Here is a 25973-nt window from a genome sequence, read left to right as displayed (position 1 = left end):
CTCCCCACCCATCACAGATGCTGCATCCTGAAGATTTTATACCTGGGAGGGGAATCTCCCCCCGGAGAGCCAACCAGCGGGGCTTCCAGTAATTAGCAATTACCAGCCCTGGCGAGCTCCCCTGGCCTCTCCCAAAGCAGAGCCCGGCACTAATGAGGTTTTGTGCTAATTATAGTGGGCAGGCAGGGCCAGGAGTCCTGGTGAGGGGCTGCAGCAGCTTTTGGCTGGAGACCTTTCTGGATTTCTTGGGATATAAAACACACCGGGGTTAATCCAGGACAGCAATCCCAGCCGTGCCCAGTGCTCCTCCATTCCCAGGAATGCTGGCCCTGCTTCCTGCTCACGAGCTGGTCCTTTTTCATCCATCTCTTGGAATAATTCCTGCTCAATATTGCAGGATTCTGCCATAGCTGGCATTGCACTGACCTGGAGATGGAGCCAGCAAGGGAAATCCAGCCCTTTGGAGAAACCTTGGGGATATTTGGGAACTGAGCAACATGGATGAGGCACCCAAAGCCTGTGCAATGACAGACTTGAGCATGTGTCCAGCATCCCAATAGGGTTTAATCCTTCTCAAACTCTTCACTCCCCATCCCAGCAGCTGGCTCAGCACATCCCAAATCCGGCTCCTCTCCAGCCAGGGCAGCAACACCGGCAGCTGGGGTAGCTGCCAGATCACAAACCTCACCCCAGCTCCCACCATTCAGCTCCCTTGGGAATGCTATAAACCCCCTAAAATGAAACAAAAACCCCCAAACCTTGTCCAGCTCTCCCCCCATGCAGAGCCCTGAGTGCACTTTAATTCCCTAGATTAAATATAAATCAATAAAATTGGGATTTTAATGAAGGTGCTGGGAAGGAACAGCCACAAATTACTGTCCTGGCCTGGCCCATGATAGGGCTCCTTTTCCCCCCAAGGTGTATGGACAAAGGTGGGATTTAATGAACCCTTTGGAGAGAAACCCCTCAGACAGACCCAGGCAGCGCCAGGAAACACTTTTGGAAGCTGCAGGGTGTCCAAGTGGGTTCCATGGCAGGTTGGGGATGTGGGATAAGTGGTTTCCCGGGCTGTGATCCTCCAAGGAAGCTCTCCCAGGCACACATCCAGCCATTCCCATCCCTAGGGATGGAGGGACCCAGGACAGGGCGTGGTGCTGGGGAGGGTGGAGGGTAAAGGGGATGCCCAGCCCTAATTTAAAGTGATCCCACAACATGCACCCCTTTGCTTCTGCTCCCTGAGAGGGACCCAGCACCCTAAAAATAACCCATGGGAGTGTCACAGGTGCTTGGGAACTTGGCTTTTATTGTCACAGGATGCAGCAGCAGACGATGGGGTTGGTCACAACAGGGGGGACAAGGGGGAGGTCACACCACAAGGTCCTAGCACAGCCATCCTGAACAGCCACAGAGCCCCCAGCACCGGGAGGGAGGGAGGGAGGGAAACATGAGCTGTGATCTGGATCCTTCCCATATACTTCCTGCCCCATCCCTGTGCAAAACAGACAAACTCAGCCCGTGGTGATTCTCCCTTTGGGAATGGGGAAATTAATGAACAGACACAGAGGCCCCTGCAAGCAACAGCATTTGTACCTCCTGTAATCAGCTCCCTTGTGTCCTTGATACTGAGTGGCAGGGCATCAACGGGAGAAGCTGCCCCGGGAATGCTGTTCTTCTGGGATGGAGAAGCAGGATCTGAGCCCAAGGGCTCAGTGTGCATCCAAAATCTGGGCAGTTGGATTTGCCTCCCCCAGGGATGGGCTGCCCCAGCGAGGTGGAGATGTCAGGCCTGGGGTGACTTGGAACCTTGGAAAGCAGGGAGCAGGTGGTGGATTCAGCAGGGATGGAGCATCTGCTGCCCTTCTTCCAGGGTTTATTTACAGTCTCACTAGAGGAGAGTAAGCCAAGGGGCCTGAAATGTTAAAAAATGGCTTTTTGGAAAAGCCAGGGATTAACAGGCTTTTCCCCTCGCTGTAAACAGATCCCTGTTTGCTGTAACGTGCCCGGGGTTCCAGCCGTGTGCAGCCGGGCGGGAAAGGGGCTCCAGCAGCCCCTCCACAGCCACTTCAGTTCGCAAATCCAGGGGAAAACCGGGATGGAAGTTCAGCCCTGGCCTCTGGCAGGGGCTGGAGATGGGCAAACCCAGCTGGCCTGGTTCTTTGGGGGACAGCAGTGGGGGCAGAGAGGGACACAGCCCCCTGCCACCCTCTTCCATACAGTGTGAGGGTCTGGGGGCACATAGGGGTGGGTGTGGGCAGGTATCACCCCCGGAGCAGCTGGATGGGCTGGCAGGGTTTGAGAATCCAGGGGGTTTTACCAGCCACAGAGGGCAGCAGAGGCAGCAGAGTCCATCCCCAGGGCAGGGACAGCTGGTGGCATTCCAGGAGCCAGCCCAGCCCTCAGGGTCACTCACTATGGGGACTGGATTTGGGGCACAGACAGACACAGCCAGCTTAGGGCAGTAAGGAAAGCCCCCCCCCAGATGTGTCTGTGCTGGGTCTGAGCCTTGCCAAAACACAGCTGAGCCTCCAAAGGTCGGCCCAACACCACTGAAGTCACCATGGGCCAAGATGCTGCTGACTGCAGCCATGCAGGAGGGGGAAGAGGGAACAAAGGGGTCAGAGGGATGAAGAACATCTTCCCTGCTGGCACAAAGCCTGTTTGTAAGAACCCACGGGCTCTTGTATCCCAATCCCACCCTCCCCACTCTCCACCTTCCCCTCTGGGGAGCCGGCACAGCCCCACCAGCCGCCCCCAGCCCCGGGGCCGGAGCAGCAGGATGAGCCTGGAGCCAGGACACTCACTCAGGGATGTAGTCCCTGAAGGAGTTAAAGCTGAGGCTCCGGCCCACAGAGTTCAGGGTGGAGCTGGCCTGCATCTTGGGAATCTTCTCCATCAGTTTGGACACTGTCCTCCTCTTGAAGGAGCCCGGGGAGAAGTGCCCCTGCCTCAGCAGCTCCTGGTAGAGGCTGCTGAACACGGCCACCGGCTCCTCGTAGCTGTCCCGGGTGGAGATCTCGTAGAAAGGAAGCTTCAGGGCTTTGGAGAGGTTCTCACCATCCTCTGTGGACACCATCCTGTCGAACTGCAGGTCCTTCTTGTTGCCCACGATGACAACGGGGGGCTGCTCGGCGCCGCCGCTGCGCTTGGGGCTGGCGTGGAGGTGGTTGATGAGGAAGCAGAGCCGCATCACCTCGTCGAAGCTGCACCGGTCGGTCACCGAGTACACCACGGCAAAGCCATCGCCCCACTTGATCTTCTCCTCGATCTGCAGGGAGTCCTCCTCCTGCCAGGGCAGAACAGGCTCCTGTTAACGCCTCTGGAATTCCAGCACCGCTGGCTGCAACCCAGAAAAACCTCCCAAGGGCCCAGCCCCATCTCCGGGAAGGTTTTGGCTGTGGGTTCGCAGAGAGCAGTGACCTGCAGGCAGTGCCTGGGGCAGGGACGTGGTGGTTTGGGCAGCGTGGCAGATGGGGATGGCCATGAGCCTTGTCCTGGCATGGCTGAGGGGGGAATCACTGCTCCCTGGAGCCACCAGGATGCTCCACCAGCATAGCGGTGCCACACACCAGCAACGGGAATGTGGAAACATTCACCTGAAGCCACACCGTGACTGACATTAGAGAGGCATAAATTCACCAAAACATCCTTTTTCTGAGATGAACACCACGAGGGGTATTCCAGACACCATGGATTAAGGCCAGTGGGAGAGCGGGAATGGCCTTCAATGGCAGGTTGCTCTGCTCCAGTGGTGTTTTCCCGGGCTCTGAACGGCCTGAGCTCACCTGTCCTGCCGTGTCAAGGATCTCAAAGTGCACCATCTCCCCGTCAATGACAGCCATGTGCCTGTAGATCATTTCTGGGGGGGACAGACAACAAAGGTGTGTGAGAGAACCCCAGAGAAGCAGCCACAGCCCAGGTGGCTTCGATGGAGCTGTGACGGAGAAGTGGATTTTCACCTGCTGCATCCCACAGCCCCGTGGCCTCTGTTTCAAGGCCACTTCTTGAGCCAGCCCGTCTCCCCATGCCCAGGAAGGGCAGCCCTGTGCTGTGGCATCAGGCCCAGCATCTCCCACGGCACCAGAGACCCCAGGACACGTGGATGGCTGAGGGGGCAGCGGTGACCAAAGCGTGGGAGCAACATGGGGTCACGGAGCAGCAGAGGGAAAATGGATAATAACAATAACAACAGAAAGGAGAAAAGGGATTCAGGAACCAGGGAGAGGCCAGGATGGCTGAGGGCTCTGCCCACGTCCAGTCTGGACAAGGAGGAACAAGAGGGAATGTGGTGAGTTCAGGACAGCACCAAGGAAAAGGAGTTTCCCTACCTAGAGTTGGATCATAGTCTCCAATGAATCTCCTGGTGATGAACCGTACGGTCAATGCTGGAAAAAGAAACACAACAAAGCCTGTTATGGTTGTCAGATCAAACTGCAGGGAAACATCAGCTGCCTCAGGCAGGAGGGATGGAGGATGGATCTGTGGGAAGGATGAAGCAGGGATGTGCAGGAGGAACAGAGCAGGAACCTGTAGAATGGATGGAGCAGGGACCTGTGGGAGGGGTCCCATGAATTTCAGCACAGTCTGTTTAACCTGATCCAGACACAGCATGAGGAGAAGGAAAGGCTACTGGCACCAAATTTCATGGAATTCACCAAAAGGCCAAAGTGGGAGGAACACCAGGCACGGCAAACCAGGATCTCCTCCCTAGGCCAGCCATGCCCTGCAAGAAAGCAGCGCTGGAAGTGACACCAGGAGCTGGGAGAGGAGCTGAGCCGGTGTCTGGAGGATCAGCCCATCCTGGGTCCTCACATCCCCTCCCTGCTATGCCTGAGCCTGGGAATTCACATCCCTGGGATGCTGGGCACAACTGGGGACCAGTTTCATCCTTGCAAGGCCTCCAGTACCCCAGCCCCTTCTGATGCTGCCACAGCACCAACACAGGGATCTGCTCCTTTGGAACAATTTTTCCTCCTTGCAAGGGCAAGGAGCAGCAGGAGCAGCCACAGCTCGGGCAATTAAACCCCCTCATCCAATTACAGGTTTCCCTGTGCCAGAGCCAAGCCAGGCAATTCCCAAATTGCTGGCAGGGTGAGGGCTGCTGGTGCTGTAGCCTTGCCCAGCCACTCCATCAACACAGCAAGGGCTCTCTCCTGGCTGCCTCTCATCAATCCCAGCCAGCTGGGCTGAGGGATCCAGAGCCTGGCTCCAGAGCAGGGCTGGGAGGTGGGCAAGCTCACTGGGCACTGCAAAAAACCACCACGGGCTCCTCAGATTTTCCCGTGAGAGGCAGGAAAAGCTTTGCCGTGGTGCAAAGTCTCCACACAGGAATTTTCAGCGATGGGGAGAGTGGCACCGACGCCTGGGGGGAAATTTGTGGTTGGGAAGCTGAGGAGAGTTCAGAAGCACGGGTAGAAGTGGTTCTTGAGCCCTTCAAGGTGTTAATGATGGTAATGGAGATGGGAGTGAAAGGCAGTGGAGAGGCTGAGAGCTGGCTTGGAAAGGCAACAGGAGTGGAGAGGGAAATTAGAGGAAAATGAGTGGGAACAGGGGAAAAAAGAACAGCAAGAGCAAGGCAGGAGTGCGGATCCAGGAAGGAAAGGATGGAGAAGCTGCACATCAGGTGCCAGCGCAGCGGGAGGAAGGGAACAGAGCAGGAGTGTGACGGGAGAATAAACCTCAGCAGAACCAGGATGTGATGAAAACCCCTCCAGAAACACAAGGGGGGATGTAAAAATCCAACACCAAGCCCACGCGACGCTCCAAGCTCACCTTCCCTGTGCAACCCGGGGTCAGTTTGTGCCATCTGCCCATCAGCAGAAGTTCCCAGTGTCCTGCCCTTCCAGATCCACACCAGACCAGTCAAGATCTGTGTGCTTGTCCCGGGAATGTGGCATCCCACCTAAGTCAGGCTTCCTGCTCCACCAGCCCCAACAGCTTCTCCTGCCTCTCACAACCTGCCCGGCTCCTGTATGGGGGATTCACCATCCCCTCACCCCCCAATCCGCCTGTGGGTTTAAACCTGCCCAGCAGGGAAGGGATTTGATGGAAAATCAGGTAATTTAGCCAAACTGCTCTGAGGAGATAACCAGGGATCCCTGCAGGAGGCACCTATCAGCACCTTCAAAGAGGCAATGGAATTATCAGGGGGAGTGGGACGAGCCAGGCTCGGTCTGTAGAAAGCACCTGATTGTGTGTCATATGTCAGGCAGCCACCCAAAGCTGGAGCACATGCTGTGGGATGAGAAGAGGAGCCAATTAGATTGATTAAAAATTGGCTGGAGTGCAGGAACAGGAGCGGAGTTGCCAATGGGGGAAGCGGCCGCAGGCAGAGCGGCCGTGGCCACCCAGCCTTATAAGGAGGTTTCTTTCCCCATCCTGAACATCAGTAACCCCGGGAAGGGCTCTCTGAGGAGAGCCCCAGAGCTGAAAGGGTTAATTGTGTATAGAACCTGGGCTCCAGGGATGGCTGTGGGCTCGAGGGGTGATTTACCTGCCACGGGAAGGGCTGGGCACCTCGTGATTGCTCTGAGCTCGTGCCCACGTGCTGCCCTGTTTGTGCTGCTGTGGAACGGTGTCCAGCACCGATCCATCTTCTGTCCACGTGCTGCAGCAGAGCTCTACTCTGGATTATGGCAAAGTTTACGCTGGGCAGCAGCAGCAGCAGAGGATAACACAAGCCCTGGCCGGGCTGCGTTTCCAGCTCAGATCCTTAAACCACAGGGCTGTCCCCAACCCCCATTCCTACTTGGAGGGTCTGTGACCTCAGATCAGCACACCCTGAAGGTTTCCAAACTGCTCCAAAAAACCCCAAACTCTTTCTGAGAATTAAGGAGGATTTTTTCCCTCTTGCAGCTGCCCAGATACGAATTACCCTCTGGTTGTTCCCTCCCCTCGGCTCTCCCAGCCTGGTTCTGTGTCCTGCAGGGTGGATGCAGCAGCTTGTCCTGGTGATGCTCCAGTGTGGGGCCCACTCGCATCCCGGGGGCTGCTCCCTGTTCCTGGCACACTCCTCTGCACGAGCCACATATCAGTGACCTCCCTGTGCCCTGATTCCATGGCCTCTGTCACCGTCACACGGGCAAAAACCCCGCTGCTGGAGGACAAGAGTGTTGATGGCACCAACAGAAGCCAGAGCTAAGCCCAACTGGAGGAACTTTTAAAGACCCTCAGCACGATCCCACTGCCTGCAGGAAGGGCCCGAAGCTCCCAGGAATCTGCTCTGTGCCGGGTGGGATCGACACCAGCAGGAAGACACATGTTCAGGCCGGGGTGGGGGTGAGCCAAAGGCTCTGTACGTGCTGTACAGCTCCATTTGCTCTGTCGAGGCCAAATACTGCCCTGGTGCTCTGGGTACTGCAGAGCTGAGCCCCATTCCGTGCTTCCGTGTTGCTTGTGGAGAGCTGGGAGCTGCCTCCTTTAATTCAATCAGGGAATTATAATTTTTCACTAGTGCCAGTTGCTGTACACGGAAAAGCAACTCCAGCGGCTGCAACAGCCACTGCTGCTGCGGCACCTGCACAGGTGATGCCTTTTCCAAAGGGGCAGGACATTCCCTTTCCCCGAGGATGTGGCAGCTTGGCTGTGTCCCAAAGGCTCCCCCAGGCTCTGCATGGATCATGGATCATTGCAATAAACCGGTGTGGATCCACATGAATGCCCACCTTCCCCTGCCTCTGACCCCCTCCTGGCACGCTGGGGGCCGCGGAGGGCACCTTTACCCCCAAGTGCTCACAGCCCGGGATAGAGGAGTGGGAAGGGGGAAAGGATGATCCCCGGGAAGGAATGCAGTGAAGGAAGGAGCTGAGATGCTCCCGGTAGAGCATCCCGAACCCCCCCCCCCCGACGGGCGCAGACGGAGAGTGCCGAGCAAGGCGCAGGGAAAGAGAGTTTTCCTGAAGGAAAACAGCCAGGCGCTGTGCAGGAGGCTCCGCAAAGCCGCTGCGGGCGCTGGGAATGAGCAGCGAACTCCCAACACCTAGGAAAGCCCGAGCCCAGCTTTTGGGAAAGCTCTCTCGGTCAGCGATGTGCCCCCCGGACCTGCCACTCCCGGGCCCCCGCGCAGCCGGGGACCCCTCGGGCACGGGAAAGCCCCCCGCGGGACGAGCCCCGGCTGCAAAGTGTCCCCGCGGGGAACTCGAGGGGAGAGAAACTCAGTGCCCTTAAACGCCACGGGCTGGGGGACACCGGGGTTGTGTTCCCCGTCCCGGCTTTCTAAGGCACACGGGAGGGTCGGTCCCTCTGCCCGGGCAGCAGCCAGAGGGGAGATACCGGGGGGACGCCTGGGGATGCCAGAAGGGTACCGGGGAACGCTGGAGGCATGCGGGGGATGCCGGAGGGATACCGGAGGGATGCGGGGATGCCAGAGGGGTGCTGGTGGGAGATGCCGGGGGGATACCGGGAGGATGAGAGGGAAGCCCTGTCTTACCTGTCTTGCCTACGGCGCTCTGCCCCAGCACGACGAGGCGCAGGGTGCGGGCCGGGCTGAGGCTGACGGAGCGGCGCAGGGGCCGCGGGAAGCTCATCCCGGCGTCGGGCCGGGGCTGCCCCGGGCTCCGCCGTCGTCCCCGGCGCTGCTGCACCGGCTCCGCCCCGGGGGCCGGGCTGGGATCAGCCCCAGCTGATGCCGCCCTCCTACTCCTCCTTCTCCTCCTACCCCGTCCCGAAGGCTCTTCGGGAATCGTAGCTCAGCTTTCCCGCACGCAGCAGCCCCGGACCCCTCGCAGCCGGCCGGGAGAGCTGCTCACCGCAGAGGGGCAAAGCCAAAGCTGGACGGGGCGTGGAGCGACCTGGGCCGGTGAAAGGTGTCCCTGCGCATGGCAGGGGGTGGGACTGGGTGGGCTTCGAGGTCCCTTCCAACCCAAGTGATCCTGTGATTCCATGAGTCTGTGAAAGTGAGGAAAGAATGGAGAAGTGGCGCAACAACTCCCCAGCCAGGGAACCACGGCCAGGGTGCTGCCTGTCCCCAAGTCCCTGCCTGAAATCATGATTTCCTCCACATCTGTGCATAAGACAAATCAATAAAGATGAGAGGAGGTGGGTCAGCCTCAGCCTTTCCCCTCATCTCCCCTTCCCCTCAAGCACAAGCAGAGAAAGGAGGAACCCCGACTCCAACACAAACCACTGACTAAAATCCCCATGGATGTCAAAGAGCAAGGACTTCACACCAGGCCTGAAATCAAACTTTGTGTGTTTGGTGCAGCAGCATCACCAGGCTGTTAAACACCAGTGTAAGGGTGTACCCAGGAACAAGGTGTGCAGGTAACAAACAAACAGCTCAGAGCAGTACCTGGAGCGGGCAGGGATGTGTGTTGGGTGTCCTGGAAAAAAGGGAAAAGCCTGGCAACACCTCAGCTGTCTCCATCAGACCCCAGGACGCCGCTGGCCTGTGGGGTGCAGATCCCAGGTGACACCAGTGCTGCAAACCCCAGCAGAAGGGACCTGGCCAGGAGTGGGGAGCCCTCAAATGCCCACACCAGGGATTCAGTCCCTTTTCCAAAGGCTGCAGCCATTTCTCTGGCACAGGGATCTCTCTCTGTCCATCTCAGGTGACTTGGCACTGGTGCTGGAGGGAACATGAACCCACCTGGTATTTATAGCCCGTATCAGATGTCCAAAGGGAACACTGCTCATGCCTACAGAGACATCAGCACTCACCCAGCCCTGGAGGATTATCAGGAGCACGGCTGCCAGCAGGATTAGTGCTGGAGAGGGGCCCTGGATAACGCAGGGGCTGCTGTGGGGAGCCTGGAGAGAGAGCAGACCTCACCCAAAACCCCATCTTGCCATCTCGTGTGTCTCCCCGTGCATCAGCCACTGGCAACAGCCCTGCTCCAGCTTCTCCAAAGACTCATGGCTACATCTGGGGCCCAGAAAACACCAGCAAGGCAATAAACCTCGGATTTCGGGACAAAAGCTGATTCCCAGCTGGGGAACAGCAGGGTGTCAAGAAAAAGAAGTCTCCGTTATGATCCTTTCCTATTTTTAGCCCCGTTTCCTACGGAAATGAGATGTCTGCAATCAAGTCCTCTTCTTGCCTGATCCTCTGCAACACCAGTTTTAATGCATTGCCTGATTTCAGGCAAATGAGGCATAAGCCACAGAGAAAATCCTTTTCCTGCAAATTGTGTGACAAAAAACCGGCCAAATTTCACGGAAAAGCAACCCCTGCCCTTTTTGGAAGGCAGGAACTGGCTGGCAGGTCCCTGGCTGGGGGATCCAGAGTAACAATTCCTGCTGCTCCAAGGGATGCTGCCCTCGTGCTGGAAGCCAGGCAGTCACACCTGTACACCTCTGCCTGCCTCAATTCCAAGTGCATTAACAGGGCATAGATTTGCAGGGATGAGGGAACAAACAGACAAGAAGCAGGGAGTTAACACGGAAGCCACCTTGGGAAAATCACTTCACCTCCCTTTTACACCACCCCCAGGACCAGGCTGGATTGGATCACTATGACCCTCCAATCCAATACCAGCCGCTCCAGAAAAATACATCCCTGGATTCTTTAGGGAAAGGTCAGTGTGGGCCCTGCAGCTGGGAGGGGGTTGTGTCCCTGACAGCACATCTGGGGACTACCCAGAGAAACTCCTACTCCTCACGCACGGATCTCCTTGGCATGGTGGGAGCCACATGTGTGTTCCCACAGGAACGCTCAGCACCACGTCCCACGTTTGCCAGGGAATATTTGGCTGGATGACAGCGGAAACGGGACTTTATCATCTGCCATCACTGACTAAGCCACCTGTGGCAGAGCCAGGTGGGAGAGGTGCAGGGGATATTGCTTTCTGCTGAAATATTTGTGGCCGGGCCATTCCATACTTGCTGTTTCATAAAGACATGGAGTCTGCTCTGGGAAAGAGGCCAGGGGCTCCCATGAATCACGGCCTTGCAAACAAAAAAATCAGCTGAAATGAAAAGTTGGCCTAAAGCAAAGAACTAAATCTCCTCAGGCTGCAGTCTCAGATCAGGGGGATCCTGTTCCATACTCCAAACCACTTCCCTACTGGATCATCAGCTGCCAAAAAAATTGAACTTTGTTGCTTCTGAAAGAGAGCAATGGTGTGTTTTTATTTAGGAAAGGGAAATAAAATAACAGCAGTTCCTTTTCTCTACATTAGGTAATGCAAAGGCACGAGATGCCAGCAAGTCCATGCAGGAGCCAACTCCAGTTCAAAAATGACCAAGGTATCTCAAAGTATCTCCACAAGGTTTAGCTCCTCTCCTGAGCCTCCATTTCAAGGGCTCAAACCTCTTTCCAGCTCATCCATCACATTTAATTGTCACTCACTGATGACTGCACAGACATTCCCGTGTGCGGCTCGGCTGCCGGGGGAGTTAATGCCAGATGGAGCCATCAGGGAATGCTCCCCGAGGATAAAACCAAAGCCATGCTGCCCTGTCAATAAACATATTTTGGGTTGCTACAGCAAACCCAGCACCCCCAAGGGTCCTCCCAGCCTTCAGGCCCTCACCTTCCTCGTGCCGTGCCCTCCGTGGACTCGCACCGTTCCTTCCGAACCTGATCCCTGGCCCTGCTGCGTTCGTGAAACCACGTTCACATCCAGGACGAGGCACAGGAGCAGGGACACGGATCCCAGTTGCTTCTCCACGTGCTATAAATAGCAAGAGGGAAAACAGATGAAAGGCCCTGAGCCCCAGCACTGCCCAGGCGCTCCAGCTGCAGCCGGACTTCTCCATGCAGGATTTGCATCAGCCCAGACCCGCTGGGGAAGCATTCCCTTTATTTTATTAATAAAAGGCTGGTTTTTGGGCCACAGGAGATGATAAAACCTCTAGCACAAGAAAAATCCAACCAGCACGGGTTCCTGGTGTCCCATTCTGTCTGTCACTGAAGCGGATTCCGAAGCGCGTCCGGATCACGCTGAGAAAATAAATCTGGCTCCGCGTCAGAGTTCAAAGACGCCTTCACAAAGCCGTCAGGGGGAAAAAAACACACGGAAGGGACAAATTAACAGCATTTCCCCCCCCGCCCCAGGGCTTGAACAACACGTCCCGAGAGCTTTCCAAGCTCCTTTGCCACTGGATAAACTCCGGCAGCCCCTGGGGCTGGCAGAGCGTGTGATCCACGTATCCTAACGGAGCTGCTAAAATCCCTTTGCTGCCCTGTGGGTCCCCAGAGCAGTGTCTTGCACTTGGTTTTTCCACAGGAGCCGGCTGTTGGGAAGGAGGGCACTGCCACAGACCACTTCTGCCCCGCTCCATCAGGCTCCACAAACAATGGGGCTCCTCACCGCAGGAAGTTTCCCGCCATGGGAATGGCTTTGCTTGGGAAGCTGGTTTTAGAACACAGAGCAACGTGCTGAGGGAAGGGAGAGGAACCCCATCATGGAGGTAATTTAAACCTCCAGAAATGCTGCAAAAAGTGATCCTGTGGGATGACCAGGAGGGGCTGTTTCCCCTTCAATCACGAGGATGATTTTCACTGTCAGGATGTGAAACCCCAAGTGCAAGCCCCTTGAAGGTGCAACATCTGAAGCACTGGGAGGGTTTGGAACAGGATCAGCCTTGGAAATGATGGAAACCTCGCTCTGAAGCAGCTGGACCTGAGGGGGAGGGAAAAGCCTGCAGCCACAAAGGAATTCAGGTGCCACAGGCCACTCCTGAAAGGGTAGAGGAGGAAGTCAGGGCTGGGCTCAGCGATCCCTCCACGGCACACAGGAAATTAGGGATTCAAACACCTCCCCTGGCTCCTCCAGAGAGGGGAGGGCAGGAGGGACTCTGGGAGGACATGCACCTGGAATCCAGGGAGCAGCAGGGCCAGGGATCCACTCAGCTGCACCCAGGTATTCCTGCCCAAAACGGGGGGATGCCAGAGCAGAGCCGGCAGCGCAGCAATGGCACCTCCTGAGTAATTTCCGACAGCTATTCCCAAGCAAACCTTGCAGCTGGCAAGAAAACAACGCTTCCTTAGTATGGGAAATGTCAGAGCTGCACAGCCAGTTGTCCTGCTGCCGCGGAGCGCTGCCGGAATTCTTGGAAAGCACGAGAGGAGCAGCACAGGCAGCGGCTTTGTGGCCAGCGGGCAGGGATCAGCGCTGGAATTCGCTCAGATTCCCAGCAGATGCCCTCTGCTCCGGCTCTCCAGCCTCCTTCCAGGGGGGACAGACGCCACAGGGGTGGCCAGAGCCCAGGCCTGGTTCTTGTCTGACCCACGTGGACCCAACTCTGGGCAAAGTACCTCAAATTCCACCCGGATCCGACGTGATGTTCTGTCCTAACAGATAAATTTCCACCGTGAATCAGTACAAACCCACTTTGGGGAGAAATTCCTCTCCTTAACCTATGTAAGTGCTATTTAGCACCGGGAAGAGGGTCACAAGGATCAGTCCCCAACACATGAAGCCACATGGAGACCTGTGACTTCTCCATGGAAAACCGGGGACCCCTGCTTCCACCTGGAATTGCAAAAAGTTGTTTTTTTTTTTTAAATTCCCCTGAAACAAATATTAAGATAATCTCCTTTTCCCTCAGTCTTAATGAATCATTCCAATAAAAAATGAATACTTTGCTCTAATTTTGTATTAAATTTTCAAACAAAAAACTTTCTGATAGTGGTTGATTTTCTCTTCCCGCATTTTTCTCCCCCAAAATGCTGTGCAACCACCCTGGTTTTGTATAGCATCTCACCTGGATCAGAATTACATTCCCAAGGGCTTTTTTGGGGATCAGTTTTACAGAACTTAAGCCACTTGCTTTTCTTTTGGCTCCACACGGGCCTCTTCCCTCCATGTTTCCAAGCCCTGAATCTCTTGTTATTTCCAAGCGTTCCTTCCTAACTGGGAAGGACAGAACATTCCTGCTACATCCCCTTAAAGCCAAGACATGCTGTTTCTTAGCCCCAGCACCTAAACACAGAGGGACTGAGGGTTTGCAGTCCAATTCCTTCAGCTGCTTCCACTGTGGATCAGGAACAGCCTGTATCCGGAGGAAGGCACCTCGTGCCAGCCCACAACACCCTCTGCCTGCTGCTGGGGTCTGTGGGCCCAGTGTGGAACTGGAATCACCTGTGGGAGAAGGGGAGAGGTGGGAGATGATTCTTGGAGGGGTGTCCCCACCCCTTCAGTTTTAAGAGCTTGGGAACAAGGATGTGACGATCCAAGCCGTCCACCGGCTGTTTTAACCTGGGTGTCCAACCTCAGCAGCAGGGAAGGACCAGCATTCCCAAGGCCTATCCATGCCAGAGGATCCCAAATAGGAAGGGATGAGTCAGCCTCTGCAGATCCAGCTCAACCCAGGCCCCGTCTGGATCCTTCTCCAGCTCAAGTCAGGCAGGTGAAAAGCAAACTGGCACCTCAAGTGATCTCCCGAAGGAATGGTGAGATTGGACACCCAGGACAAGCCCCAGATGGATCAAAACCTTCACTTCCTTCAGCACAGGGTGCTGGCAACCTCGGTCCCAGGAGGAGCCACCGTGGTGGGGCACAAGGACACCAAACATGGATTTCCTCCCAGTCTGAAGCAAGATGTTCCCGGGGGAAGTGACAAGGTGAGCAGGGCCCGTTATCCCTTCCCGTGCTGACTGTAGGGAATCCCACAGCTACCCCCAAGAGACTGCTGAGAAACTCCATGAAAATCCTTCTGGTTGATACTCAGCCCAGAAACACCTTGGCTGGATACACCTGGCCTTGCACGTGCTGCTCAGAAAGGGACAGTGCTCAACATGCAGGCAAGGAAAATACCAGGATCTAGACATGGAATACACTCAGTAGGTCAAAACCCAGCTCTGAGATAGGCACAAACCCCTCCTGAGCGACTGGTGCCTTATTTTAAAGTGTTACACACACAGACGTTGCAGTGCTGCTCACCTTCAAGAGGGCAATTTTCCAGCTCCATTTCCCACTGCTAATCCTTAAAAGAAGGATTTTCACCACTTGCTACGATCTGGGAGTAGTTTTGGGGCCCTGCAGTCACCTTGTTTCACAGCTCTTTTCACTCCCGTGGGCTGTGGGCATTCCCTGAAGCCACACAATGCCAGGAATTACATGACCAGAGCTTTTTGAGAGCCTGAATTCCTAAAGTTCACAGAGAGGTGTGGGAGCAAAAGGATCCATCAGGCATGAAGAGGCTGGGCAGCCAGCCATGGATCCCAGGTGTTTAAAACTCCTGGCAAATAAAAACCATCGAGGCTGAAATGACAGTTTAAAAAATATTTCATTATTTTGAAAAGACAGCACGTAGAAGTTTCCATTTCCCACTACAGCAGCAAGTCCAGAACTTTCCAATGCTGAGGCAGTTTTGTTTCCATGATTGCCTGGAGCAATGATGATTCCCAGCCACACCTTCCCCCCCATCAATCAGGACAAACACGGGTAGATTTCGATGGTGTTGATCCGGAGGACGGTCTGGGGGTTCCTAATGACTGGAAAAGAAGGAAAAGAGGGAAAAAAAAAAGGATCAGGATCAGGTGACAGCACAAAGCCAGTGCCCACCTGGTCCCAGGGCTCCTGGAGGGCTGTGATGACAGGCAGCTGCATTCCATGGGGATGGCATGGCCAGGAGGTCCCAGGGCTCCCACGGGACTGGGGCAGCCTGGTCAAGGCTTTACCATCCATTCCATACAAAAACAGCCACAATTTTTCCCCCCTCTCAGAGAAGGGAGAGTCATTTGGCAACCAAAACCTGCCACAGGACCCTGTTCAGGCTCGCTGGTACCTGTGACGACACATCCAATGTTTTAAGGCTCTGGGAAGAGAGAACGGGATTGCTTTCCAGCCTGGGAAGTTTATTGCCAGCAAGGTCAGGGAACACAAGGTGCTGGACTGAGGGGATATTAAATCCTGGTGCTCTGTGGGCACACTGGGGGCAGTGGGCTGGGCCCTGAGGGGCTCTGGGCACACGGAGAACAACCTTCCTCAGACCCTTGTGCCATAATACCTCCCCCTCCCACATCCAGCACCAGCCAGCAGAGAAGGAGATGTGTTCTTTCCCTCTTACTTTTCTTCCTCTGATAGTTGTGCCTCTTCCAGAAGCGCATGTGGATTTTGGGCCACGACTCTGTCTTCTCAATCACTGTGGCCTCCACACGGACCAGGTCTTTCCTTAAAAATCAGTTAAATAACAAAAAAAAGTGATGCTTTTAATCTTCCCCTTCTATTGGTAAAAGAGACACAGGGATAACACGTCCTGCCTGACAGAGCCAGATCCTCCCTCCACAGCCCAGATCCATGGAAATTAGAGAGTCACCACGGGAGGACAAAGGCAAACCTAAAAGCCTCCAGGTGCTGTACCTGGCTCAGGTGATGTGACAGTTCACAGAGCAGAACTTGCCAGTCATGTGAGGGATGAGATCACTCCACCTGAGGAGGCAGGAGTGAGAGGAACCTGCAGGAACTTGTGGGATTGTAGCGAGATAAAACTCCCCTGGCACCTTCAGGTGATCTCATGTGTCCTGCTTTGCTTTTGGGACAGGTTCAACCCCACCCACAGCCCCTTCTCCTGGTCAATAAAAGAAATCCTTCCTCCTTGTCTCCTGGTCACCACACAAGTCCTTCCTCCTTCTCTAAAGCATCACAGACAGCTGGAAAATGTCTCACCTGGCTCACCTGAGGAAGTCATGGCAAACATTCAGTGCCCTGGGATTCATCCCACTGTTTCTGGCAGGAACAACAGCCAAGGGCTGCTGGAGCAATTCCCTTCTCCTCCCACACACCTCTTGTGCCTCCCACTCCTGGTCTGTCCTATTTGTTTACCCCAGTTTGGAAGAGCAGATGGGGACTCACTGAGGATTCCAAGTACTGCTCTGGGGGAGCTCAGGTGAGATCCCTTAAAGGCTCAAATTATTGCTGGATCTCATTTGTGCACACGGCAATTCCCAGCCAGTACACACCCTTCCTCCCTCAGCATGGAGACCAAGGGACTACAGCCTTTACTGCCTTCACAGGTGAGTAAAACCAGAGTAACTGGACACACACCGACACCTCCTGCCCACCCAGGGGTTTGCAGAGCTCAGAGAAGAGAAATCCCACCCCTTCCCCCCCCAAAAAAAATAAAATAAAAGAGCTCTGGGCTGTCCAGCTGCTCTCTGAAAAACTCCAGACCTGGAAAACAAGGTGGTGGAGGCAGGACCAGCTCCCTGTCTGCACAGCTCCTCCTCTCTGGGTAGGTGAGAAACTCCAAAAAAAGAGCCAGACTGGAGCTCTGGCCGGGGGGGGTTCAGTCAGAGCCGCAGGGGAGGAGGAGCAGCCACCCTTCCATGCACAGCGCTGCAGAATGCCATTAAAAGCTCGTTAACTTTGCCACAGGAAGACATTTAAAGACCATTTTGCTGACAAACTGCTCAGTCTGCACTTGAGGGGGGCAGAGGGGGAAGCCCATCCAGCCTAAATTGTTCCAGCAAGGTCACTGGGAGGCCAAAGGCTTCAGACAGTCACAATCCCTCTTAAAATCTAAGCCGGGGATGTGATTAAATCAGAGAATGAATCCTGGAGGGAGGAGGAAACCGATATATCTGCAGTGAGTGACTAACCCAGAAGAAAACAGACAAAAAAAATCTAGATTTTAAGAGACCAGTGGGTGACCCTGACATCCCAGCTCTAGGATGTGATCCAGATTCAGCACTACTGAACCACACACAAGCCCTGAAACGCTGAGGGAAAAACCAGAGAGTAAACTGCACTCACAGCCGTGGTTTACCACCGTAATTTGGGAGCTAAACTTCCTGGATTCAAGGCCCTGGTGAGTCCTTCTCTGTTGGACACAGCACCAGGAACTGCTGGTGAGAGGCTCAAGCACAGCAGGAATCAACTTGCTGGTGAAGAGCACGTGAGCAGAAAAAAGTTCTGAGCCAAACAGAGCCCGAGGAAGAAAAAATAAAAATCTCTGTCAAATGTTTTAGGTATGACTGGAATGTCCATAAAAATAAGAAGGGGGTCACACATTTCCCAGAGCCCGACACAGCTGGGCCTGCTGCCTTCAGCAGCAAAACGTTTCATGGCAAAGCACAGGGGTGGGATTTTTGCAGGAGGTGAGAAAAACCCACACCTGAAATCTCAGGGATCTGAGCTGAACTGAAAGGTGTTGTCATGAGGCAGAGGAAAAAAAGATCCAGGCAAGCTACAACCCCACGGGATCATAACTCTTGGAGGTCGTAATTCCAGCTGCCAAGCTCGCTCCCTGCAGGACTGAATCCCAGCCTGGCTGGCTGTGACAAGAACAGCTCCATGGCCTTTAGCATTTCCACTGCAAAAACGGGCAGGGAGGAGGAGAAACAGGTTCACCTAGAGGGAAAAATTCCCCCTCAGCTGTATTTTGCCCAGAAATAAGCCAGATTTTCTCGTGGAGGCACCTTTCCCTCTGCTCAGGTCTAACACGGGCTCGTGCCCTCGTGCCAGGCAGGGCATCCACTGACCCAGACAAACAGGGAGCCCAAGGGATTCCAGGGCAGGAGCCAGCCAGGAGCTCTCCCAGAATAGCCTCCACCACACAGATATGGGTTGGGGCACTGCTGTTTTTTCGGGGTTTAAAGGAGTGTCATCCAGGGAGGTATCAGAGAAACAAAGCAGGGCCAGCTGTCCCAAACAGGACACGCCTGGGAGCTGAGGGGGTGAAGTGTCTCAGGCACTGTGAGCACTCACTGGGGTGTTTATTTACAAAACGACAGAAAAACAAAACTGCCTGTGATCTCATCCAGCCTCTCCTCTCCGAAGTGTCTGTGGTTCAGGGAATTGTGTGGGAAAACTGCAGCTCATGCTGCTGGTGACACCCTTTCCTTCCTCCTTTCACCTTTCCCCTTTCCTTCCTCTCTTCTCCCTTCCCCTTTCCCTCTTCTCTTTCTCCCTCTCCTTCTTCTTTCCCCTTCCCTCAGCCATAACTGTACAAATAACTCCTAAATACCACCAGCCCCTGAGAGAGACTCAGCAGTGAAACCACTTGAAACCAGGTGGTTTTTCTAGCCTGAACCTAAAAGCCACCAAGAAATAATTCCCAGGTGTCCAAGTCCCTCCTTACCTGGCTGTTCTTTGCCACAGTTAAAGCCAAGCCCTAAATGGGTGGTTTACCCATTCCAGGTACTCTGAGCACCTGCAACGCTCCTTATCCTGTGTGTTTTCCCACTGAAACCTCCTGTCCCAGGGAGAACAACAGGTCAGGACTTTGCTTTTGCTGAGTTATAACACCTGGTCCACGTCCCCCTTCCTTTTGGGAAGGAAAACACCGAGGGACCAGGGGTTCTGTACAGCAAGTCCTACAGCACTGGGAAGGAGACAGTGCCAAGGGATAAACTTCCCACAAGTTCTCTGGTTGCTGGATTATGTGACTGCATAAAGGAAGGGAAAATTAGGAACATTAAAATTAAGATTAAGGACTGCTGAGGCAAGGCAAGGGTAAAAGGAAACAGGTTAAAAATCCAATTCAGATTAAGGGACGGAAAAGGATTTCTGGGGTATTTCAAGATGACTGCCACCAAAATTAGGGTAAGGGAGTGAACAGGCTGAAGAGCAAGATTTCCTGGTAGTTTGTGCAAGGAGAAAAAGATCCAACTGAGGTGAATATCCTACGGTTACCTCAGAACTGGGACCTGCTGCTCTCTGGGCACTGGGGAGGGAGAGAGTCAGCGGAGACTGGTGAGCTGTTTTATTGGTGACTCTTTCAAATGGGCTGGGAAAAAGAGCTGATAAATCCCAATTTCAGGGAGTGCAGAGCCCTAAAGCTACAATTAAACACAAAAATGTAAGATAATTCCTTTATGAAGCATCTTACCCCAGCAGTGGCCTTCCAATGAGCGTGAAGTCATCAGCACCAACCAGCAAAACCTGGGGAAAATAGATCAGCCATAAATCACTGCTCATTGTCCCAACAGAAGTGCAAACAGGACCTTCCAAATCCTACAGACATAAAGGAGTCAGGCTGCTTAAAAACAGCAGGCCTTCCCACATTTCAAACCTGACACTAACTAGAGGGGTGGTGGGGAGAGCTGTTAACAGGCAAGAGACAAGAGTCATTAGTCTTCCAGAGAGCTCATCCCACTAAAACAGACTGCAAAATATCTTTCTCCATGATCAGAACACACTGAACCTCTCTGTCCTGGCTCAACAGCAGCTGTAAAAAATATGGAAAGCAATCAGGGATGAAGAATAACCTGCCTCCTGTGGGATCTGGACAAATGGCAGCTCCTAAACCGTTGGATTTTTATAGCAATTTTTATAGCAATTGCTACAAATCCCAGTAGAGAAACACTTGCCTAATTCTCCTCCATAAGGCCTCAAGATGGGAAATAAAGAAATTAACATCTGGAGGATTCACCACCCCAGGGACCTGCTGATTTGGGGCATCTCAGTCACCATCTAAAGGAACAGGCAGGACAAGAGAGGATACAGTGGGAAGAGGCAGCGTTTCACAGAATCATCGAGGTTGGAAGACCTTCAGGGTCATGGAGTCCAACCATCAACCCAGCACCACCACAATCCCCCCTAAATCATGTCCCCAAGTGCCACATGGAGAGCCATTTCTCCCAGGCTGCCTCCTTTCCCCCCAAATCCTCTGGCAGCCATTAAAACCTGCACAGAAACGGTCCAGAGAAGTTCTGACTCTGGTCTTAGACCAGATATTGCCAGAAAAATCCCCAAAGGGTTCTGGTGTTAGGCAAGTTCTCACCTTCACTCCCATCCAGACCTTTGCATTCTGAGCTGGCTACACCCCACAAGTCCCTCCTCTCTGTTTTACAGGGACGTGGGACACAGCTGAGGACATCCCTAAAAAGGTGCCTCAAAACTGGGCTTCAAAGCAGTGGACGAGCACAAAAACTTCCCAGCTCTCCTTAACTACCTGCTCAGCTCTAACAACCAACATGAACATGAAGCCAGCAGAATTCCACTCCACAATATTTCCTTCCAGTTTGGATTAATGAGCCCTCTGCAAGATCCTGCTGGGTATCCAAGGCTGAGGACGAAGGTATGAATTGGATCCTGGCAATTCTCCCTCCACCTCCACCCAGCCCAGTCAGATAAGGATCTTGCAGAGCCCTGAGGAGTGACAATCCCCCTGAGAGCCCTGCAAGGACTCAGAGGTTGGATTGTATGATCTTACAGGTCTTTCCCCAACCAAAATGATTCTGGGATCTGAGGTGCTGGAGCCTCAAGGCCAACAGAGGCTTTCGCTGCTGTCTCTGGAAACAACAACTGTCATTTTCTTTTTTTGGAAGAAGTTTGGACAACAAAAATCTGTCTCCCCACAGAGTCTGGCACGACTCACTCCAACCCTGCCGAACAGAAATCACAACAATATTATCACTAACTGAAACTGGAACAAACCTAAGGGATTGGAACAAAGCAAAGAGCTGGAGTGAGGGCGGGAGATCCCACAGGGACGCGGGTTTAAAACCGGCGATGGGTTTTTGCCTCAAGGGGAAAGCTCGCAGGGAATCTGCCATGGGGCATCACCTTTTCCAGTCGGATTCGGTCTCCACACTCAGCCTCCAGCACGTTGTCCATCATGATCAGGTCTTCACTGGTGACCTTCCACTGCTTGCTGGCGAAGTGGACGACGGCGAAGAGCCGCCCGTATTCCCCCGCGGAGATCATCCCGTTCACCTTCTGCACCACCTCTGCTGGCAAACCACGGGGAGGGAGCAGGGCAGGACCCCCAGAGAGGTGGGAAACACTGGTAAATACCAACCCAGCCACTCTGCTCTCCCCCCAGAACTCTCATCTCCCAGGAATCTTTCAGCAAGGATCAACGGCAATGCAGTTTCCCAGGCGTGCGAGCCCCCCTTTTCTTAAAATCGATGCCCTATTTGTATTTTAGGTGCTGGCAAACCCACACATGAGTAAACATCTGGTATATACACTGTGCAGCTGCTCTACACTGCTGACTCTCTGCCTATTCCTCAGGCATCCCAAAACTTACTGTACTTGGATATAAAGCTCTTGTCCATGATGCCCGCATTTGGAGGATTTCCTCCAAATTCTCTCCATTTTCGAGTAATATGCAGACAGCCCAGCCACTGACTAGTGTCTAAAGCATGCAGGAACATCGGGAAGGGCTTGGCAAAGTACCAGGAAAAAGGGCTCCAGCATATTACAAAGCCTGGCCTGAGAACTTGTACCTGCAGCGAGGACAAGAGAGAGCTGTCCCTCCCTCTTTCCCAGAAAAATTTCTTCCCACATGCACACACAGTGGTGCCAGGAGCAGGACAGATGCCAGAGACCAGGTCCTGCACAGGGATAAACACTCTCCGTGATCAGCTTCCTAGGCAGTGGCTCCAAACCCAAATTTTATGGGAACTCCAAAAGGTGTTGCTCAATGACACCGTCCCACTGCCAAACAGCAGCTTCCCACCCTCCCGGGCTGCTCAGAAAAACAGGTTTTGCCTCACTGTCCTAAAAAGTGGCTGAATCTTTCTTTTCTTGGAATGTAAACAGAACATCCCTTTGGGACAGACAGGAATCCAGCAGCCAGGCAAACCCAACCCAATCCTTACAGGAACACTCGGAAAGGGTCCAAGTTTCAAGCCAGAGGATACAAACTGTTAAAGGTAGAGGCAGGAACACGAATTATTTTTGCAGGGCAGCAGTAGCTGCTGCAGCTCCCACCAGGATAAAGAGTTGTTGGTAACTCTTCCAACACCTCCAGTGCCAGGAAACATCAAGTGATTCCTGGCTTGGATCTCAGCGCCACACGGAGCGACCCTTCCTAAAATATCCACAGCCACCATGAAATAAAAGGCAGAACTGAAATGCTCTCACTGCTGTTCCCTTTGGATAAGCCCAGCCAGGAGACAACGATGCAAAGCTCATCACCAGCAGGAGGGATCCCATGAGAATCCAGCAGGGATGGGACCATCCATGGGGATGGGACCCTGCTCCCCACAGGGCTCCAGGGACTCAAACTGAGCCGTTTGTGGTTCACTCCTGGGTTATGTCACACACAGGGACAGACTCCCATCTGTCACTCGAGCGATCCCAGGAGCACAAAGGAGGTAAAAATCAGGATCAAAACAGCCTGTGACGAGACGTGGAACTCCTTTCCTTATGTCCCATCTCTGCAGGTCTGTCCTGTGCCCACCATCCAACTGCTCCTCCTGGCTGGATGTTCTGTTTTATGCAAAAATATACACCAGCTCTCCATGTGCCCACCATCCAACTGCTCCTGCTGGCTTTGATTTAGCCAGTAAATGGAAAATAACTGGTTTCTCCTGTCCAAAAAAAGGCTTGCTCCATGCCTTTTTCTGTTTTTTTGTTTTGTTTTGTTTTTTCAGATATTGTTTGATGTTTCCTGCCACGTATCACGTCAGGTAAGATTTCTCTGGGAATGTTACAAGGTGTCATAAACTAAGGGCAAATCATATTGTACCCAAGTCTCCAAAACCAGCTGCTGGAGCACAATTCCAGTGACATTAAAATGTGTGAGAAACAAGACAAAAATGTGAATAACACAAACTAGCTCCAACAGAATTTATGCTCAATCAGGCATCAAGGCAACGCTGGAGGAATAGACTTGAGACTTTTACCTGCATGATACTTGGCTTCTTCCACTGGATCTGGAAGTTTTTGCACTTCAGGCCACGGGGGTGAAGACAGGGAAGTTTTGGCAACAAGACTGCAAATGACAAGGTAAAATTCACTGCAGCAAACAGATAGTGCCAAGGGATGTAAAACAGGGAGAGGAAAGAAGGTAAAAGGAGTGGAGCAGAAATGGATTTTACTCACAAACACCTGACCAAAAGGCATCAGATTATAGTTAACAGCTAAGCAAAAATCTGTGATACCACAAAACCAAACTTAGATTTCAAGAGGAGGGAGATTTGCCTCAGAAAAAGTCCCTGAGATGACCACAAGGGCCTTGGTTTCTGAAATCTGAACATTTAGTAGATTAAGTAAATACCATAGTATTTACTAAATTTAGTAAACACCATCCCAAAGGAAAAAGTAAATACCATCCCCATCATGAGTGGGCAGTTCATGTTTTCCTGCCTGCTGAGACCCACGCTTTGTATAAACAACACAGGACGTGCCAACTGCAAAAAATATTCAGGAATAAACACGAGATCTGGCAAAATTGACTCAAAATCAGTTTTGCATTCTATTGATTTACTCTGTAACACCCAGCAAAACACCCCAAAGGGCTTCAATTTAACAGGAACTCACAGTTCCTGTGAGCACATGACCACAAGCACTGAGGCCTTACGGGGTTTAGGGAGGATTTGGGGTGCCCTGCCAGAAGTGGAGATCCAAGGATCTCTGATCTGTGAGGATCAGTGGGAAGATGCTGCCTCCCGCAGAGGGAACAGTACATCCTGCTATTCCCCGCCGCAGGAATTCTCTGCTCCTGCAGCGTCCCCTCCTGGTCACAGCCAGCAGCGCTCGGTCCATTCCAACACGAGGAATGGAATAAAGGCAAAACAACCAGCTCCCAAAGTGCTGGAAACGGCCAAGCCTGGAGCTTCCAGGTGTCCTGCAGCGCTTGGGCTCTTAATCCCACCTGACTGTGCTGCAAGTCTGGAATTCACCAGGAATCACAGGCGGGATGGTTTGGGTTGGAAGGGATCTTAAAGCTCATCCAGTCCCACCCCCTGCCATGGGCTGGGACACCTTCCACTATCCCAGGTAGCTCCAAGTCCTGTCCAACCTGACCTTAGACACTTCCAGGGATGGGACAGAAATAAAAAAAAAAAAAGGGAAGAATCCTTCTGGGAAAGGTGACTGAAGGTAGGCAGAGTCCAAAAACACTGGGAAGCAAGAGTGATCAAGGGGCAGACAATCTTCCTTCCCAAAGGAAAACCAGCTGCCCTCCCCACCCCACTGAGACAGATCAGCATTCCAGGTGGGAAGAGGCACAGTGACATGACTACAGATCAGCATTCCAGGTGGGAAGAGGCGCAGTGACATGACTCCTCACCCTTCCTGCTGTGATGTGCTCTGGGAACTCCGGTGCCGGACCGCGGCCGAAAGCAGGAAGGCTGGAAGGGAGACAGGGAAAAGAATTAAAATAGGCAGCAGCTGCTGGGCTTTTGCACAATCCCAGAATCACTGAGGTTGGAAAGGCCCTCCTAGACCATCAAGTCCACCCTGTGCCTGATCCCCACCTTGTCACCCAGCCCACAGCACTGAGTGCCACATCCTTGGACACCTCCAGGGATGGGAACTCCACCACCTCCCTGGGCAGCCCCTTCCAACCCCTGACAAGCTTCCCAGCCCAGCAGGGAAGGAGGAGGCTGATGGAGTCTCTATTCCCCCCATCTCCTGGATTTTGCTGAAGGGTTTATACCAGCCTGGGAAAAACTATGTGAAGCTGATTCTCCTTTTTGTTCTTCTGCCTGTTGGGCTGTTTGAGGCTGATACTGGGAAAGATCTGAGCGGCTCCTTCCATCTCTGCAGCAGGGAGAGCTCCAGGGCTCATCCATCGGGTGCACGGCAGGGATACACAAAGGCCAGGAGCCGACAGTGGAGACCCTCATCAGCTTCCTTCCTTCCTCCATTCCTTCCATCCCAGAAGCAGGAAGAACTTTTTCCTTCCTTCATTCCATCCTAGCAGCAGGCAGAGCATCTTCCTCCCTTCCCTTTATTCCTTCCATCCCAGCAGCAGGCAGAGCATTTTCCTTTCTTTCATTCACTCCTTCCTTCCCAGCAGCAGGTAGAGCTCCTTCCTCTCCTTTCTTCCCCACTTCCCAGCAGCAGGCAGAGCATCATCCTCCCGTCCTTCCTTCCCTCCATCCCAGCAGCACAGCGTCTTCCTTCATTCTTTCCTTCCTTCCTTCCTTCCTTCCTTCCTTCCTTCCCAGCAGCGGGCAGAGCTCTTTCCGTTTATCCCAGCAGCAGGCAGAGCTCGCTCCTCCCCTGCTCCCTCTCCCGTCGCCCGTCCCGTCCCGTCCCCGGTCCCCTCTCACCTCCGGCCCGTCGCGCTCCCGCCGCCGCCATCGCGGTGACCCCGCGCCGGACACGGAACCGCGCGGCGGGGCGGGGGGCGGGGCCACGGCGGGCAGTGGGCGGGGCAAAGGGCGGGGTGAATGAACCGTGTAGTGA

At 53.7% G+C, this 25973-nt stretch overlaps 2 protein-coding genes across 3 annotated transcripts; both read right to left on the bottom strand.

Moving 5' to 3' along the window:
- Positions 1-1290: 1290 nt before the first annotated feature.
- Positions 1291-8525, bottom strand: LOC113973872 (ras-related and estrogen-regulated growth inhibitor-like). 2 transcript variants are annotated; one of them, XM_027696462.1, is made up of 5 exons: positions 8426-8525; positions 4326-4382; positions 3783-3856; positions 2802-3283; positions 1291-1909 (listed from the first exon to the last, which is right to left on the bottom strand). In XM_027696462.1, the coding sequence occupies exons 1-5, from the start codon at positions 8520-8522 to the stop codon at positions 1600-1602; spliced, it is 1020 nt and encodes a 339-aa protein (XP_027552263.1). In that variant the 5' UTR covers positions 8523-8525; the 3' UTR covers positions 1291-1599. The 2 variants fall into 2 exon arrangements, with proteins under 2 accessions (XP_027552263.1, XP_027552264.1); XM_027696463.1 differs by lacking the exon at positions 1291-1909 and having other exon boundaries at positions 2798-3283; positions 8426-8522.
- Positions 8526-15149: 6624 nt separating this feature from the next.
- MRPL21 (mitochondrial ribosomal protein L21) lies at positions 15150-25912 on the bottom strand. Its single transcript, XM_027696454.1, has 7 exons — positions 25838-25912; positions 24850-24910; positions 23462-23550; positions 21393-21556; positions 19714-19766; positions 15952-16055; positions 15150-15376 (listed from the first exon to the last, which is right to left on the bottom strand). Exons 1-7 carry the CDS (start codon positions 25866-25868, stop codon positions 15312-15314), a joined length of 567 nt encoding a protein of 188 aa, XP_027552255.1. The 5' UTR covers positions 25869-25912; the 3' UTR covers positions 15150-15311.
- Positions 25913-25973: the final 61 nt, after the last annotated feature.

Source organism: Neopelma chrysocephalum, unplaced genomic scaffold, assembly GCF_003984885.1.
Source record: "Neopelma chrysocephalum unplaced genomic scaffold, ASM398488v2 Primary Assembly neopelma1_106b, whole genome shotgun sequence".
NCBI classification, from domain to species: domain Eukaryota; kingdom Metazoa; phylum Chordata; class Aves; order Passeriformes; family Pipridae; genus Neopelma; species Neopelma chrysocephalum.
Note: the sequence above shows the minus strand (reverse complement) of the source record. Positions and strands in the feature narration are given on the sequence as shown.

Bases quoted from the DNA above. Each gene is read 5' to 3' on its own strand.
- LOC113973872 (XM_027696462.1), bottom strand. From the start codon at position 8,522: ATGAGCTTCCCGCGGCCCCTGCGCCGCTCCGTCAGCCTCAGCCCGGCC. The intron at 4,383-8,425 runs GTAAGACAGGGC...TTCTTTTTCCAG, and splicing joins GAGCGCCGTAGGCAAGACAG to CATTGACCGTACGGTTCATC. The intron at 3,857-4,325 runs GTAGGGAAACTC...TGTCCCCCCCAG, and splicing joins AGACTATGATCCAACTCTAG to AAATGATCTACAGGCACATG.
- MRPL21 (XM_027696454.1), bottom strand. From the start codon at position 25,868: ATGGCGGCGGCGGGAGCGCGACGGGCCGGAG. The intron at 24,911-25,837 runs GTGAGAGGGGAC...TCTCCCTTCCAG, and splicing joins GGGAGCGCGACGGGCCGGAG to CCTTCCTGCTTTCGGCCGCG. The intron at 23,551-24,849 runs GTGAGGAGTCAT...TGTCATTTGCAG, and splicing joins AGCACATCACAGCAGGAAGG to TCTTGTTGCCAAAACTTCCC.